General features: G+C 37.1%; 1 protein-coding gene across 1 annotated transcript in view; it reads right to left on the bottom strand.

Moving 5' to 3' along the window:
* Positions 1-3,430: 3,430 nt before the first annotated feature.
* Tmem232 (transmembrane protein 232) overlaps positions 3,431-18,804 on the bottom strand; it is a 205,411-nt gene continuing 190,037 nt past the window's right edge. Inside the window, exons 15-16 of the mRNA XM_013020318.1 lie at positions 8,748-8,838; positions 3,431-3,709 (exon numbers count right to left, since the gene is read on the bottom strand). Of these exons, the coding sequence (XP_012875772.1) occupies positions 3,506-3,709; positions 8,748-8,838 (295 nt within the window). The 3' untranslated portion in view covers positions 3,431-3,505. The remainder of the gene's footprint in view (positions 3,710-8,747; positions 8,839-18,804) is intronic.

Here is an 18,804-nt window from a genome sequence, read left to right as displayed (position 1 = left end):
AGAATGACACTACCCCATTTGCTAGGAAATGGAAAGACTTGGAAAAAATTATATTAAGTGAAGTAAGCCAGGCCCAAAGAAACATAGTCCCATGGTTTCCCTTATTTGCAATATAGTACATGTGTAGGACAAGCAGAAAAAGCCAAAAGCTATGTACATATGACCATATAAGATGATGTTAAGAGGGACTGGGAAGGTGGCTCAGTGGTAGAGTGCTTGCCTTGTATTCATGAGGCCCTGGGTTCCAGTCTTCGACACCACATAAGCAGAAAAAAGCCGGAAGTGGCGCTGTGGCTCAAGTGGTAGAGCGATAGCCTTGAGCTGAAGAGCTGAGGGACAGAGCCCAGGCCCAGAGTTCAGGCCCCTTGACCGGACCCCCCAAAAAATGATGTTAAGAAAAATGAACCCCAAGATAGGGACACAATATCTTTTTTCTTTCTTGCTATTTTTTCTAACGTATTTATAATGTACCATGTGAATTATTTTGTTTCTTTGTATGTTCCTCCGCCACGGTATAACCCCTGTTTGTTTTTACTGTATTTGATGTTGGTGCCCTGCATTTTGTGTACACTTCTCTAATTCGGGGAAGAGAAGGGAAAAAACAAAATGCTTAAATAAGCATACAGTTTGACCCATTGCAACAATGAGATGTACAAAACACTATGTTGAAAATGAACTTTACAGCCTTGGGGGGGGGCAAGGATAGTTGTGGAGATGGGAGGGAAGGGATGGTAGGAGGAGGTAACAATGCTCAATAGGAAATGTACTCATTACCTTGCTCATGTGACTGTGACCCTTCTGTACAGCATTTTTACAATTAAAAAACATAGAAAAATGTGGTTTATGTGTCCAACTTAATCGAAAAATACAGGATTTTCAAAATTAGTTCACAATATTTTGAGGCTTAGAAATATGTATATATTATTAAAAATCCAATTGAAAGTGTCTTGAAATACTAGAAGAGTCAGAGCAACCATTTGAGAATATAGGCACCTGGAAAGAAATTTGTTAAGATGGGGTATATAGTCTCTTGCTTCCTTGACTAATTTGCTCCTTTCCTGACCTGTGTCATCATGGGACATATTTGGTAAAGTTATGTCTTTGAGTATCACCGTGCCATCTGTGTGAATTTGAAAACTATGTTATCTGTATTTTCTAGAAAAAGAGTAAAGGCATCACAGGAACTCCATTCCATTACTTTCATCAATTGAACGTTTCTGATTAAGTGAAATGTCATTTATAAAATACCTCTTGATTGGATGAATGCCTCCCATAATTAGTGCTGATCATCCAAATCTATTCTCATGAACTCACCTAGCAAAGAAAAGCTACTGTCATTCAGAGGACTCCTCTGGCATTCATGAGATACCACAGGAATCTCCAGATCCTGTCCACACCTGAGCCTTTTGTACCCCTTATTCATTCAGTCCCTTAACCTGATGCTAGAATCCTGGCACACTATCCCCACCTGCAAAACTGAGGGTGTGCCATCAGGACTTCACTTAGCTTAACCTAAGAATTTCATTGCCAAGAACTCTCCAGAGCATTCTCATGTGGCTACATGTAGCTCATCATAGGGAAGCTATAGTATTTGTGTCCTATCCTAGCTGGTGGACCCAAGTTTGTGGGCCTCTCTTTAATGAAACTGATTGCTTTGCAAATGGCCATTTCCCCCTGTGAGGAATTATTGCTTTATTTACTTATTTATTTTTTGGAAGGTTGTGGGGCCTAAACTCTGGGCCTGGGTGCTGTGCCTCAGCTCTTCAGCTCAAGTCTAGCGCCCTACCATTTGAGCCAAAATGCCACTTTTGGCTTTTTTCTACTTATGTGTTGCTGAGGAATTAACCCAGGGCTTCATGAAGGCAAGGCAAGCACTCTACCACTGAGCACCTTCCCAGCCCCTATATAGCTTTATTAAAGACTACACTTGCCAGGCACTGGTGGCACACACCTGTAATCATAGCTACTCAAGCAGCTAAGATCCAAGGATCAAGGTGCAAAGTCAGCCAGGTCAAAAAGGGAAATTTGTGAGATTCTTATTGCCAATTAATCTCCCAAAAGCCGTAAGTGGAGCTGTGGCTCAAGTGGTCAAAGGACAGTGCCGAGGCACTGACTTCAAAAGTTCAAAACAATAACAACCAAAAAAAAAAGCCTATGATTATACTGTTAAAGTAAAGCTTAATTGTGAAGTGTGTCTGTTAGCCTAAATTAGACCCAGCCAGAAAACCATCCAGCTTAAGGGTCGGAAGGACAAAGGAAAGGTTTATTTCCAGTAAGGGGCCCTGCAGGTGAGAGGAAGTGAGAAGAAGTGCTAGCTGTTGTCTCAGGTGACCTTTCTAATCTCCAGGATTTGAGGGATCTCGCTGCCTTATATGGTCATAGCTATCCCAACAGGGTGCTCTCTCAGGGAAAGGGGGTAGAGGCTAATCATTTACTGCCTTTACTACATGGGCCTAGTGTTGCCTAGGGAAAGAGCATGTTAAGCTGGGAGGGAGGAGGCTTCTGGGCTAACAGTGTCTACTATGTCCATTTATAAATAGGCATTTATCTATTTATGTCTATTATAAATAGGCATTAACTGCACTTTGCAAAATGATAGAAAACAAATCCACAGAGAGACAAACCTTTCCTTTCCTCTTCCCCAAACCCACTGATTACTAGAGATTCGAGGGTTGATGTTTGTTTAAATTAGCATCGTGTTAAACCTTATTTTTCATGGCATTTGTTCATTACTAATATAAAGACTACTTGGTTCCACATGCTACTAACACATTAAAAAAAAGATTATGCCAATCTCAGAGGACTGGTTTAGATGGACCATAAAATGCAAATCCAAAAAATGCCATAACTTCTTTTATGAATAACAGTGTATAAGCCAATGCTCATTATATTTTCAGTAAGTATTTGCTTTTGTTTATGCTGCTCCTTGGGCTTAAACTGAGAGCCTCAGTGCTGTCCTTGAGCTGTTTTTGCTCAATGCTAGTGCTCTCTACCAATTGAGCCATAGCTCTATTTCTGGCTTTTTTGGTGGTTAATTGGAAATAAGTGTTTCATGGACTTTCCTTCACAAACTGGCTTTGAACTGCAGTCTTCAGATATTAGTAGCTAGGATTGCAGATGTGAACCACCAGTGCCTGGCTAAGAAGTAATTCTGACATAGTGACTAATTTTCAATTCTTTTTTATTTTTCAGTGCAGGGAATATCAACAGTGAAGATGATTGAACAGGAATTCTGTATTATCAGAAGTAGATATGCAAGAAATTTTAACTGGTGAAATAATTTTTCTCAAATGTGATTAATAATGTAAGTGAATGATGTAGAACTAAGATATAACTTTGTAGAACTAAGACAAAACTATGAAGCAGCTTACACCACCAGAATACAATTCTTTCCCCTAAATATGGTCTTTAATTTATTGCAAAAAAGTCTTCATAACATGAAGCTATCTCTATGTTTGTTTGTTGGGGGGCTTTTGGTATTAATTTCTGGCAGATGGCTTTCTATTTATTTGGAGAGATTTTTTTGTTCTAATGAAATTACTGCTGTCTTTGAAGGAAGCTCATATGGTTTGGTTTGTTTATGCAATTTCTCTTCTCTTTTCTTCATAATTTCTTGAAAGCGTGTTTCTTCTTCTAACTCTTTCTCACTCAATTCTTTGGCTTCCAATATTGCTTCTTCCTCCATTCGAATCGCCATCTCTTCCTGCCACTGTTAAAAGAGAATATTTTACTTAATATAAGTTTACTTCATATAATTTTTCCAAGTCTTTCCATTTCCTAACAAATGGGGCAATGTCATTCTTTCTGATGGAGGCATAGAATTCCATTGTGTGTATATACCATATTTTCTTAATCCATTCATCTACTGAGGGGCATCTGGGCTGGTTCCATATCTTAGCTATGGTAGTGAAGTAAGCCAGACCCAAAGAAACATAGGTCCCATAGTTTCCCTTATTTGCAATAACTAGCATATGTCTGAGACAAGCAGAAAAGATCAGATAAGATAAGGGATTGTGGTTAGAAGTCAGCCTAGGCAGAAAAGTCCATGAGACTCTTATCTCCAATAAACTACTCAGAAAAAGCCAGAAGTGATCCTGTGGCTCAAGTGGTAGACCACTAGCCTTGAGCAAAAAAGCCTAGGGACAGAGCTCATGCCCTGAGTTCAAGTCCCAGGACCAGCAAAAAAGAAAAAGAAAAGAAGACTCAAGCTAAAAACAAAAACAAAAACAAAAACCCCAACCAAAATGCAGAAAATGCAAAGTGAAAGGCAAAACCTATGCTAGCATATCATTTGAGGTTGAGAATGAGACAAGGGTGAAGTAAGAATTTCCATGGCAGCCAACCAGCAAAAAGAGCATTTCTAATAGATTCATCTAAGCTAACAATAATCCATGACAATAGCAGTATATGTGACATAATGAATGAATAAATGAGATGTTAAACGTAATTATAACAACTGAACCAAGTATCATAATGAGGAACTATTTCTCTTCTAATTCATTTGATGAAGTTAGATAGAATGATAAACCATCTTCAAGCTGAGTAAAATGCTCAGGGAAAAAAAATATCTCCTTGAATAAAATATTGGAAATAGTGTCTACACTTCTATTTGGGGGAGGGGGAGTTGGTGTGGGTGTGTGCATACCAATCCTAGGGCTTGAACTCAGGACCTGGATACTGTCTCTGAGCGTTTTAGCTCAAGGCAAGTGCTCCACCCCTTGAACCACAGCTCCACTTCTGGCTATTTCCCTTGGACTCCCTGGCCTGGGCTAGCTTAAAATTGTAATCTCAGCCTCCTGAGGAGCTAGGATTACAAGCATGAGCCACCAGTGCTCACTACACTGCTATTTGTTCTTGTTGTTCCTGTTTTTGTTGGTTGTGGGGCTTGAAGGCAGGGCCTAGAAGTTGTCCTTGAGCTCTTTTTGGCTCAAGACTGGCACTCTACCACTTCAAGCCACAGCTCCACTTCTGGTTTTTGAGTGATTGATTGGAGATAAGAGTCTCACTGGGGCTTTTTTGCCTGGCCTGGCTACAAACTACAGTCCTCAGATCTCAGCCTCCTGAGTAGCTAGGCATGGGCCACCTTCAGCACCTGGTTGTTATTTGTTTTATAACCCTCAGCTCATGCATATACACAAACAGTGAGAGGCTGAGGAAATCAACATATATCAACTAACTAACCACATGCACCAGTGCCATGAATCATGACTATTATTTGTCATCTGAGATGTATTGAAAATCATAAGCAGGACTAGATCTTACAATCCATAGTACATCATTCATTCTGGCTGTATGCAATACAATGTGCAAAAAGATCAAAGTACTCAGGAGTGTATATTAAGATTAAAACATTATATATGTTTATATTATTCAATTAAGTTTTAGTGACATAAGAAATATAATTAATTAGCACTTTTTTTTTGTCAGTCATGGGGCTTGAACTCTGGGCTTGGGTGCTGTCCCTATGCTCTTCAGCTCAAGGTGAGTGCTCTACCACTTGAGCCACAGCGCCACTTCCCCATTAGCACATTTCTTAAGATTGTAACTACTTACAGTTACTACTTACATTTGAGCTCTCAGAAAGCAATTTTGCATGAATTATATGTATAGTTGAGACAAAACATTTAGGCATAGGCTGAAATTAATGTTTTGGTTTAGTCTACATGTTTTATGGTATTCAAGAGTGACACGCAATTTTTTCTCATGTGAAAAACTCATGCTCAACTGTTTTGCATTGGGAAAAGTCAACAGAGAATTAGGTCTTATAAACTGTCACTAAATTAGAATGTTTTTGTTTCTGAAACAGCATGTATTAATGCATGAGATTAACCAAAAATGGTTCATATTACTACTATCCTTTCTCCCCATCCTTAGAACTTGGTATGGCTGAAAAAAACCACAAATACAGCATTAGTCCACTAGTTTCCTAAGAAAATCATCTTTCCTTTTATCTGGACTGACCCTAACTAGCTCAATTTGGTCAAATCTTTATGTTATCTTATCTTTGCCTGCCACCATTATCCTCTTAGGTACAATTAAGTGTATTCAGTTAATGACTGATGTTGATGGGAAATAGAAGAACATTCACTACATTATTCAGTCATTCACTCAGTGACTCAATAATGGTGCCATAGCATACCACAATATAAAAGACACCTTAATATTTGCTAAATGATATGGTATCTTTGTTCACCTTGCCTATTACAGACACTTAACAAAAGTCACTTAGAAGAAGAATTATATCTGTAGCTGCCAAGATGTGTTTTGGTTTCTTCTCAATATTACAGATCCCATACTCTGGTCCCGAATTCTGGTTAGTGACTACAAACTACAGGCTTAAGCAGCTATAGAAAGGGGAAAGCAAAGTAGAGTTAAAGTCCAGAGATCTGTTTCGGTACAGAGACTCAGTAATTTACTAACCTTAGAGTTGTGCAAGTAATTGAATTATAAGTATTTTTTTCTTATTATTGGCAAAATGTTTGTCAGGGCTATTCAAGAATTAAATTAACTAATATAAGAATATCTGGTAACAATATAATATTCAGAGAGACTACCATTATTTTTCTCAAATAAAACAACAATTATTAACTTTTATAGGCTATATATCAAACAATTTGTATGTTAAAAGTTCTCAAGCATATTCCAAACAGGAATCCTTTACCCTTCTTTAGGTGCAATATAAGCAATTTCAATAATGATCATTGCCTTGAGAGCAAAAAGATGACAGCTGTTAGAAGCTATTTCTAAACTTCTCTCTATCATTCAAAATGTTTTCCTTTGTCTTCTTAATATCCCTAAATAGCAGAAAGTTGCTTGAGATTTAGATAAATAATATATTTATTTCTTCTATCTTTCTATCCATCTGTCTGTATGTCTACCTCTTTATATCTATAAGCAAATATATAATAAATGATAATATAATTATGCAAACATGCATTGTGTATCTATATTATATATTTATAAAATATTTGACAAGCTGTTATCTTTTACAGCCTACTCTATATCATTAAACTGAAGTGAATAGGAAAATTAGAAATTTTTGAGAATATCCTTCCTGCATACAGTAGAAATAGGTCTAGCAAAAACGTTTTCAGGCTGGGTGCCCGTGGCTCACGCCTATAATCCTAGCTACTCAGGAGGCTGAGATCTGAGAATCGAGGTTCAAAGCCAGCCCGGGCAGAAAAGACTGTGAGACTCTTATCTCCAATAAACCACTCAGAAAACCAGAAGTGGTGCTGTAGCTCAAGTGGTAGAGTGCTAGCCTTGAGCTGAAGAGCTGAGGGACAGTGCCCAGGCCCAGAGTTCAAGCCCCATGACCGACCAACAAAAACATCAAAACTTTTTCAGTGAATAGGAGATCAATAGAACAGATCTCATTTTTGTGATTATGTTATTATTAAGACCCCAAATTCTTACAGCTACTATAAGCTAGTTATGGCTTAAAATATTAACTATGTTACAAATTACTATTTAACATGGAAAGCAAAATAAATAAACCCTATTTTTAAGACATTACATATAATATTAATATTAAATGAATCAAGTAATAAAATAAGAATCTGATAGATAGCATTGATCTACTAGTGATGAAATTAATTTAAACACATTTTATGTTACTGAGTCTATCTGACATTCAGAGAGAACACAAAAAATAAGGCCTCACTTTTCTACTCAACTACTACAGTTAAAAATTGTAGAGTTAAGGGGCTGGGAAGGTGGCTCAGTGGTACAGCGCTTGCCTTGCATGCTCGAGGCCCTGGGTTCGATTCCTCAGCACCACATAAGCAAAAAGAAAGAAGCCGGAAGTGGCGCTGTGGCTTAAGTGGTAGAGTGCTAGCCTTGAGCTGAAGAGCTGAGGGACAGTGCCCAGGCCCAGAGTTCAGGCCCCACGACCGGACCCCAAAAAAAAAAATTGTAGAGTTAAGTAAAAAGTTATCAACTAAATGCACTCAACGGATTAAAGTTCTTATGTGAATAGTCTTACATTGCCATTACTTGATGTCATACCGGATCAAAGTGATTAAAAATCATTCTGCTTTGTCAAGGGAAAAGCACAGTCACTGAAAAATGAGTTGAAAAATTTTTGTTACATTATTTAGAACTGCACTGCAGAAGAAAAAAAAATCAGCCGGGTGCCAGTGGCTCATGCCTGTAATCCTAGCTACTCAGGAGGCTGAGATCTGAGAATTGTGGTTCAAAATCATCCCTGGCAGGAAGTCCATGAGATTCTTATCTCCAATTAACCACCAGAAAACCAGAAGTGGCATTGTGACTTCAGCTTGCCTTGCGCTGAAGAGCTCAGGGACAACGCCTAGGCTCAGAGTTCAAGCCCCTTGACCAACAACTACAACAAAAAAATCAGTGTTCACTGATTATAATTAGCCTCTTGTCACAAGAAATGAGTGCTAATTCAGAAACAGAATTAAGCTAGTATTTCACAAATGATAGAACACTGTTTTCTGTAACCCACTGGAGACATGGAGGTGTATTTACCTTACATGTCTTATACAAATAACATCATGAGGCTTAATTAAGTTTGGAAAAAAACAATCATGATTCTACTTTTAGTTTGTGTGTGTAGATATGATTAGGAGTTCTCACTTACTAGGCAAACATTCTACTATTTGAGCCATGTTTCCAATCCATAACTATATTTTTCCATACAACATGTAACTTTAAATTTGGAACGATATCTATAATACTAAAAGTGTCTTGAAAGAACAAAACTATAAGACAATCCATCTTACATGGTGGTCAATGATTTTTGCCAGCTCTTTATCCTCCCGGGCGAAATAATCTGGATATGGAAACAAAGGAAGTTCTAACCCACGATATTCCCTTCAAAACAAGAAAAGAAAAAAAGCCAACATTAGGGATAGGTATTCTTCCTCCCTAGAAAAAAAAACAGACCGATTTTAAGTTATAAAACTAGTAAATATTTTGATTATACATGGTTAATATTAAGTACTTAGTATAGCTATGTTGAATTTTAATTTGTATAACTCAGGTTATGAACACTTAGACATTGAGGGTACAAGGAAAGCTGTAAACAGTTGGCCTGTTAATGCACTGCCAAGCTGTAGAGGGCTTAAGGAAACATGACTTGGCTTTGCTTGTGGGCAGATGAAAGTACACATCTCCTGTCCCCCTGGCTCAGAATCCTGGAAGTTTGGATGGAAACCATAGCCTAAAACTTTGATCTAAGACATGATGAAAAGAAAAAAACACCACATAATGTGATTTTAATATTTGCCTGAGGATGCTTTGGAGAGTGAGAAGAAAGAAGTAAAGGAGAAAGTCTTGGGGAAGGGCTCAAGGAGTGATAGACTGAGAAATTTTCACATCCAAAAATTCCCATCAGTATTTTAGTCTGAAATGTTTCAGATTACTTTTTACCTTGTTGCCTACACTGTTCCAGGGAGCTCTGCATCCTTATCCTCTTTCTCTATGCTACAGTAAATTCTTTTCAAATTCTTCTGTCCATCCTCATCTTCACCAACTCTTCCCTAGTCTTAATATCATCTCTCACCCAAGCTAAAATACACTTGTTTGGAATCTCTATTCCTTCCATCTTTATATATTTTATTCTTTTTAATTTTTTGTCGGTCATGGGGCTTGAACTCTAGGACTAAGTGCTATCCCTCAGCTCTTCAGCTCAAGGATAGCGCTCAACCACTTGAGCCACAGCAACACTTCTGGCTTTCTGGCGGTTTATTGGAGATAAGAGTCTCAAGGCTTTTTTTTTTTGCCCGGGCTGGCTTTGAACCACGATCCTCAGATCTCAGCCTCCTGAGTAGCAAGGATTACAGGTGTGAGCACCGGCGCCACACTTTTATTCTTTTTTATATATCTAATTTAGACCTTTTTTCTAAAACACAAAACATAGCATTTCAATCATTGACATCAAACTTTCCAATAGCTTCCATTAACTTCAAAATTAAGATAGGATTTGTAAGAAAGCATGAAGTATGTATATTTGTAAAGCAGTGTGTATGCGTGTGCACACGTGCTTACTGATCCTGGGGCTTGAATTCAGGGCAAGGGTGCTGTCTCTGAGTTTTTTTGCTGAAGGCTAGCATTGTACCACTTGAACTACAACTCCACTTGTGGCTTTTTTATTGCTTAATTGAAGATGAGTCTTATTGACTTTCTTGTCTAAGCTGGCTTTCAATTTCTATCTTATATCTCAGCCTCTTGAGTAGCTAGGATTCTAGGCATGAGCCACCACTAGTGCTTGCCTGTCAAAGGAGTTTACTAGGGTTTTTTTTTTCCAGACTTATCCTTATTTATTTATTTATGGCTCTATAGATCACTAGCACACAGACTTTCTCCTAGTTCCTGCAACGACCTGTTTCACATTACTATTGCTTGTTTCTATATGATGAAAACCTATTCTAATTCTCCCCCTTTCCTCTGTCTACACTGAAGGGCTGTTTTATGTCTATTCACCCTATTCAGTTCAGGTCCACAACCAGAGTTCCCAATCAATCGTAAGACTTCATTAAATGTCAGTAAACTTACCTCTGCTCTCATTTGTCAAGTGCCTAGTGAAGCTTACGACTTTCTTACTGGAATAGGAGTTTATAATCAAGCTTCTATTTGTTTATTTATCATTAGAGCCCAGCACAGTGCCACTGGACACTCAGTGAATGTTAGTTAGTTTGTTGAATAGTGGATTGTTACATGAGTATAAGTATCTCTGTTTTGGCATACTTTAATTTCCAAGCCATCATATGACTCCATCGCATACAGCTGTGTGTTGGCAGAGTAGTTACAGGTAGACTAGCTACAGTGGAGCAGCAGGATGCCAAAGGAAAACAAATGAAGTGACAAGAGACCAGAGAAAACCAGGCTCTGTTAAGAGTTCAATGCTGAGAAATATGGCCAGAAGCAAAGCATGGAGCTTCACACTGCATACAGAGAGGGTCTCTCAATTAAAACATTAAAGAAAACTATGACCCCAAGAAAGATGAGAAACCTGAGGCCATGCAGCAACTGGCTCGCTGATTAATTATATTCATCCTGTGAAATCTGGGCACTCCTAATGTTCAAAGAATTCAGATAAATGCTGTGAAAGGGTAAATGTAGAATTTTACAAATAGTTAAATGGTAAAAATATTCAAATAATACTGTGCTTAAATTTTTAGAATGTAGATAACCTAATATTAAAAGACCTTTAAAAAGGAAACACGATTGATTACTTTATGCATCTGGGATTACTAGCTATCTCTGTGGAATCATTTGCACCAGAATAGAAAAATACATTGATAATGCAAGGCGGTATGGAACAGGGGAGAGGTGAACACTCTATGATATAGACAGAAAAAAATAGCAAACTTCTCCAGGAAATAGAAACAAGAAGTTTTTCTTTGTTGTTGTTTTATTTCCTTTTTACCTTGTTTGTTCATTTATCTGTCTTTTGGAGAGTAAGGGGTGGGGCACAGAAATGGAGGGACAAAGGATGAACAAATGCAGCAGTGATACTCACTAGACACTGTTGAAAATGAGCTGTACTTGCAGGTGGGGACAGAGGGAAAAACTGGGAGAGAGAGGGGAAGAAGTGGCATTGTCCAAGAAGAATATGCTCATAGCTGACTTATGTAACTGTCACCCCTCTATATATCACCTTTAGAATAACAATTTTTTAAGAGTTTTAAAAAAGCAAAATGGTTAAGTGTATGGGCTTTCCTCAGGCAAGACAACTAACTTGTGTTACTTCAATCTTGCTATAAAAGTATCTTCCTTATTTTGTTTTAGCAAGGATTAAAGAGAGATAATGCATAAACTAATCACTAAACAAATTCCATCTGTAATATCCTCATGGTTATCATTATCAACAGAATTAAGAGGAGAAAGCCAGAAGTCTTGGCTAGCATCAATCACAGAAAAAGGAAATGAAGGGTAAGATGCTTGTGAGGAGACCTAAATAGATACATTTTAAACTGGGAGGTGCAAAGAGGCTTTTCTGGAAAAATAATATATTCCTGGGTTTTGATTACATTCTCTCTCCTTCATCCTTGACATTATTCTTATCTCTTTTTCCTGTCTATATCTTTTTCTTCTGTGTCTCTACTTGTCTTTTGTGTTCTTTATGGGCAACTCTTTTTTTGTTTTTTGTTTTTTGGGTTTTTTTTTTTTGTTGGTTGTGGGGCCTGAACTCTGGGCCTTGGCACTGTCCCTCAGCTCTTCAGCTCAAGGAGAGCACTCTACCACTTGAGCCACAGCACCACTTCTGGCTTTTTCTGCTTATGTGTTGCTGAAGAATCAAACCCAGGTCCTCATGCATGCAAAGCAAGCACTCTACCATTGAGCCACCTTCCTATGGGCAAGTCTTATAAGAACACTGGATTTAAAGTCACATGACTAAAATGGCCTTGACCTTTACCTCAGTTTGACTTAGCTTTAGACAGTTACAGTTTCAACAATAGACCTGACCTCTCTCTTTTTCTTAAAAAAATTGTATTTTCTTGTAAAGATGCTGTACAGAGGGGTTACAATTACATCAATTAGGTAATGAGTATATTTCTTGATGAGCTGACCTCTTTTTTTTTAGAATATTCACTTTAGAAACTTTCAATTGTAATTCCTCTTTCCAACCTTTTAATGTAAATCTTCCCTGTGTTTCTCCCTGGCTTTACAACCCAAGCATGTCTCTTCTCAAATTCCTGCAGACTTTCCTCTGAAGGATAATTATCAAGGAAGATACCCTCCATTTCCCTCTCAGTGGGAAGTAAAGAAGTCTAACTTAAACAAAGAACAATTAACAAACACTGCAAGGACCTTATCACAGTGGTGACTGGACTCTACTGTCCACCAACTCATACCCACTTGTTCTCCACAGCACCTAAAATACTCTCCAGCCTTCAGCTCCAAGTCTTCTATCTCTCTTTCCTATTGAATGGTTAGGAGTAAAACTTTATTTGCCTCTACGTTACCTAATACAGTTTTTCTTTGACATAACTACTCCAGGAGGGTTTTATAATTAATTTGGAAAGACCATTTCTTTCTTTTTCTTTTTCCCAAGTAAGACCACAGTCACAAGCAGAGTGTTAATATTTGGACACACTATTTAGAGGAGACAATTTTCTTTCCTTATAAGTTAAAGTGATTTCTGAACAAAGGAGTTTCTTTTTTCTTTGGTTTTCTTAAGCACTTTCTTTGAGTCCTTGCTAAAAAAAAAAAAAAAAAAAAAAAGGTCTTCCTTCTTCTTTCCTTCCTTAATTCCTTCCTTCCTTGCTTGCTTCCTTAATTTCTTCTATCCATTCTTCCTTCCCTCCTTCTCTTTTTTTCTATGTCTCTTTAATAAATCACTTTTTTGGTTTTCAAAGTACTTTGTTTTCTTGCATGTAGTCACATTTAGCTAAATAAAATGTTTTTAAAACAAATTCCTTTCTTTCTTGGACTTTTTTTCTTATTTATTTATTTTTATTGGTCATGGGGCTTGAACTCTGGGCCTGGGCACTGTTCTGGAGCTCTTCAGCTCAAGCTGAGTGCTCTACCACTTGAGCCACAACACCACTCCGCTTTTCTGGTGGTTTCTTGGAGATAAGAGTCTCATGGACTTTTCTAATGGGCTGACTTTGAACTGTGATTCTCAGATCTCAGCCTCCTGAGTAGCTAGAGTTACAAGTATGAGCGACCATGGCCCAGCAGACGCTTTATTTCTTTTCTCCTATGTCAAAGTCTTCTCAAAGTGTCAGGCCGCTGGAGGGCAGAGGCAGCCAAGAAAAGATACTTCCTTATCAAAGAACACCACCTGTCCCAATAGTTCTTCGGGGGGCACTGGCCTGAAACCGCTCAAACTTGCAAATAAAAAGGTTACATGCTAAAAGTTCCTTCTGACCAAGGCCATATAAACCCTGCTACAAGCAGACTCTGCGCCACCTCTCTGATTCTGACCAGGGAGTTCGCCAGGGAGCATACCCCAATAAACTTATATTTTATTCACCTTTACCTCCTCCTGCCTGTTCTTTCCTAGCTTAAAACCTCACACAGTACTTTCTTTCCCAAAGCACTTTTTTCATTCAAAGAAGCTTGAAGTGGTTTCCAAAGATACCTCTTTCTTAAGTCCTTTTAAAATGTGCTTTATTTTTTCTAAAGAAATGATGCTTTCTTTTTCCTTCCTTGATTTTCCAAAACACTTTCATCTCTCCTTGAAAACCAAAGTGCTTTCTAAAAACAGCACTTTATATCTTCCTTGGTTTAAGCATGTGCTTTCTCTCTTTGCTAATTAAGCCACTTTCTTTGCCAAAGCACTTTGCATTGTGCTTTCTAAACATAGAACTTTCTATTTTTCCTTTCCCTGCTTTGTTGTAGGCTTGTGAATCAAAGGGCTTTCTTTCATGGTTTATCCTAATGAAGCTCTTCTTGAGAGCTTTCTTCTTGAAAAAGAGAGGGAGGAAGAGAGAAGAAAGAAAGAAAGAAAGAAAGGAAGGAAGGAAGAAGAAAGAGAAGAAACGAAGAAAGGAAGAAAGGAAGGAAGAAAGAGAAAGAAAGAAAGAAAGAAAGAGAAAGAAAAAAATGAAAAAAGAGAGAGGGAGAGAGGGAGGGAAGGGAGGGAAGGGAGGAAGAGAAGGAAGGAGGGAAATGAAAGAAGAAAGGAAATGAAGGAAAAAAGAGAAAGAGAAAGAAAGGAAGAAAGAAAGAAGAAAGAGAAAGAAAAAGAATAAAAGAAAGAAAGACAGTGAGACAAAGCAAAGTGGAAAGTAGTTTGATTTATAAAGAAAGATGAAGTGCTTTGGAAAAGAAAGAGCTCTGTTTAGAAAAGAAGAGCTCTATAGAAAAGATGAAAGAAAAGAGAAAGAACAAACCTGTCTTGTTAGAAAGTGGTTAGATTTACAAGATAAGAAAACAAAGCATATTGTAAAATTAAGAAACTTACTTTGTAAAAGCAAGCAAGTGCTTGAAAAGAAAGCTCTATATGAAGTATTTTGTTTAGTGAGAAGATAAAGTGCTTTAGAAAACAAAAAAGCACTTTGGTTGGAAAGCACTTCCTTTTAAACAGAACAAAACAAAATGTTTTGGTAAAACCAAGAAGAAAAAAAATGCTTCAACTTAGAAAGTGTTTTGACTTACAAGGAAAGAAAATAAAATGCTTTGTAAAATCAAGAAAAACGGTATTTAGTACTTTTATTTGTAGTAGAAAAAAATGAAACAAGAAACAAAACACTTTGGAAAGTGCGTTATTTATCAAGAAGACAAAGAAAGACTTTTGGAAAACCAAGGAAGTAAGAAAACACTGCTTAGTGTATTGATTTACATACAAAAAATAAAGTACTTTGGAGACAGAAGGAAGGAAGGAAAGATGGAAGGAAGGAAGGAAGGAAGGACGGAAGGACGGAAGGAAGGAAGGATTCAGGAATCTGAAGTTCACACAAAGGCGCATAGACATATCGGAAAACTGCTGTAAAACAGTAAAGTAAGACTCTCTGGAGCACAAAGTCTTTAAGGGTAGGTGTTAGAATTAGTTTGAAGTAAGAGATGTTCCTAGATGTATTATGCATGTATGGTGTTCTAGGAGAGTTTTGAAGAGGTTGGTGAAAAGGTATTTGTAACAAACCCAGTTTGTTTATCATATTAAGGATGAGAAATGTACAGCACTATTTGCCACAAAGTAGAGGAGGTGGTATAATTATTGCTGAATTTTTTTTAAATTTCCACCAAAGTTCCTGAGAACACAGAAATATGAAGCATCCTACCAGGCAAGAGGCATTTCCCCAGGGACAGGTAGCATGTACAGGTCTCAGGACTCTACTATGCTGTGTCTCACACTATCATCAAAGATTTTTGTGTTGAAGCTTCAACTGAGCTGATAAAATATTGTTTTGTCTAAGGCCAACTACACTACCTATTGTAATCATCCAATAAGTGCAAGGTATTTTATTATTTATAAAATTTGAATGGCTTCCTTTGACATAATTGAGCTTTTTAAAAACCATTGTGGTTTCTGTTAGTTACTATAGAGATATAGTTTGCAGTAGACCAATAGGACTCAATAGACAACCAACATTCCAAGAGTCAGTAATTATGTCATAAAATCTGCTTACAATATTGATGATTCAGGACATGAAGTCTCAGAGAGAAAGAAATCACAGGGAAATAAGCAACACTCTGATGGACATATTTCTCTCTAGGTTATTTCCCCTTTATTGTATGGAGCAGAATAGAAAATAACCAGGCAGAGTAATTTCAGTTAGAAGCAGAGAACCCAGCAGAGGTGTAATCTCAGAGGACTGCAAGGGAAAAATGAGACTTTGGAGCTGCCAAGGTAGGCTGAACTAGAGGGATCAAGCTTCAGAGACGTGAGAGCCACACTCAGCACCAGGTTTCCCCTCCAGGGTTTTGCTGAATTATTAAACTGAGAAAGTTGTGAAGCCAGGCAAAGAAGTCACTGAGAAACAATGTGCAAGTCTTCAAAGAAACTTTAGAATAGCAAGGACTACATAAGCAAATTTAAGTACCCACTAACTACAATATTTGAGATGGATATAGTTTACTGGTAAAAGCATTGCCTAATAAAGGCCAGTATTAAATTTCTGGCACTGTAGAAAAGTAAGTCAAGCCAACTAAGGTAAATTAGATAATTGTGAATTATATACTATATAAAAATGATTGAAAAGAGAGAATTTTGCTAGAAAGCTCTACTTACTTTAACAATTCACATAGTAATTTTAGAATTGAAAAATGGGAGAGGTTTAGAATTCAATACATGGATAGAATAGCATATCTAATATTATAGAGAATAAAGTTAGTGAATTAAAAGGTAAAACAAAAATATTTTAAAAAGACAAGCTATTTTAATAATTAAACTTTAATTTTTAATAATTAAATTTTAATAATTGAATTCAAGTTAATATTCAATTATGAGAAAGATCAAGTTGGCACTATAAAGCTGGAAAAATCCAGATATTCTCTAGCAGTAACAAGGATAAATTGTGGTAGATTTAAAATGGAAATGCTTTTAAGTATTTAAAATTTATCTCACTTTGTAAAAAAATCAATTAAAATGCACTAAAGATTTTAATGTAAAACATGAAACTCTGAAACTACTACTGAATCATCGAGAAAACACTTGAAGAAATGGTGTAGGAAACAACTTTCTAAATAGGGCTTTAATTGCTCAGGAAATAAGAACAAGAATTGAATGATGGGATTGAATCATATTAAAAACCCTCTGCACATCACAGGAAATTATCAAGACAACCTACAGAATGGAAGGAAATCTTTGCATTCTATTCATTGGATGGAGAATTCATACTCAGAATATATAAAAAACTTAAAAACAGTAAACACTAAAAGAAAAAATAATCCAATTAAATAAATATCAAAAAATTGGAAGACTTCTCAAAAGAAAAAGTACAAATGGAAAATAAATACATGAAAATGTTCAAAATCTTTTTGCATAAAGGAAATTAAAGTCAAAATATGAAAGGAGAACTCATAGACAGAACAAAATGACTGATTGTTAAAGACAGGGCAAAACATTAAAAGGAAATTCCAGAGGTAAAGACCTAAACAAAAGAATGAAAAAAATAAGTTAAACATCAGGTGACTGAAATGTGGAAAAGCCCCAAAACCGGGAATATGGTTTGGCCTTAGACTTAGTAAAGAGCATGCTTTCTGGGGAGGTGTGAAAAGTGTTTTAGTACATAGGTGTTTTGGGGGAGGTGTGAAAGATGTTTTCGTAAATAGGAAACTTAGGAAGTATGAAATGTGTTTTTGGTAGATAGGATGAATTGTATCATAAATGCCTGGTATGGGAATTTAGTAAATATGGATCGTAAGATCTTTAAAGTGAGAATCAGAGTTAGGTTAAAATCCAAATAGCCTTCTCTGGAAAAGGCCAACATGTATTTTTTAATAAGTTTTTTTTCATTGTGAAAATACCATCCAGAAGGGTTACAATTACATGAGCAAGGTAATGAGCATTGTTGCCTCCTCCTTTGTTTTTCCCTTACCATCCCTGCCCTCCCACCTTCATGACTTCCCCCCACCCCCGCTCCAAAGTTGTAAAGTTCGTTTTTCACATAGCATCTTGTATATCTCATTGTTGCAATGGATCCACCTGTATCCCTATTTGACAATTTGTGTTTTCCCTTTCCCTCCCCTCCCCAAATTACATCAACATCAAATATAATGAAAACAGGGGTTATACCATGGGGGAGGGACATACAAAGAAACAAAAAAAATCATCTTAAAATGCATTAGAAACAATAGCAAGAAAGAAAAAAACACTTGTGTCCTTATCTGACCTTACCTGCTTGTCTCAGACATATATTAGTTATTGCAAAGAAGGGAAACTATGGGACCTATGTTTCTTTGGGCCTGGCTTACTTCACTTAATATTTCCAAGTCTTTCCATTTCCTAACAAATGGGGTAATATTTGTTCTGATGGAGGCATAGAATTCCATTGTGTATATATACCACATTTTCTTGATCCATTCATCTACTAAAGGGCATTGAGGTTGGTTCCATATCTTAGCTATGGTAAATAATGCTGCAATAAACATAGTTGTGCTGGTAGCTTTAGTATGGTCTTGTGGGTAAATGTCCAAAAGTGGGATTGCTGGGTAACAGGGGAGCTCTATGTGCAGTCTTTTGTGGAACCTCCATACTACTTTCCAAAGTGGTTGAACAAGTTTACACTCCCACCAACAATGCAGTAGGGTTCCCTTCTGTCTACATCCCCTCCAGCATCTGTTGTTGTTAGAGTTCTTGATTATAGCCATTCTAACTGGGGTGAGGTGGTATCTCTGTGTTTTGATTTGCATTTCTTTTATAGCTAGAGAGGTTGAGCATTTCTT

The sequence above is a fragment of the Dipodomys ordii genome, unplaced genomic scaffold (assembly GCF_000151885.1).
Source record: "Dipodomys ordii isolate 6190 unplaced genomic scaffold, Dord_2.0 Scaffold50, whole genome shotgun sequence".
In the NCBI taxonomy this organism is placed as follows: Eukaryota; Metazoa; Chordata; class Mammalia; order Rodentia; family Heteromyidae; genus Dipodomys; species Dipodomys ordii.
Note: the sequence above shows the minus strand (reverse complement) of the source record. Positions and strands in the feature narration are given on the sequence as shown.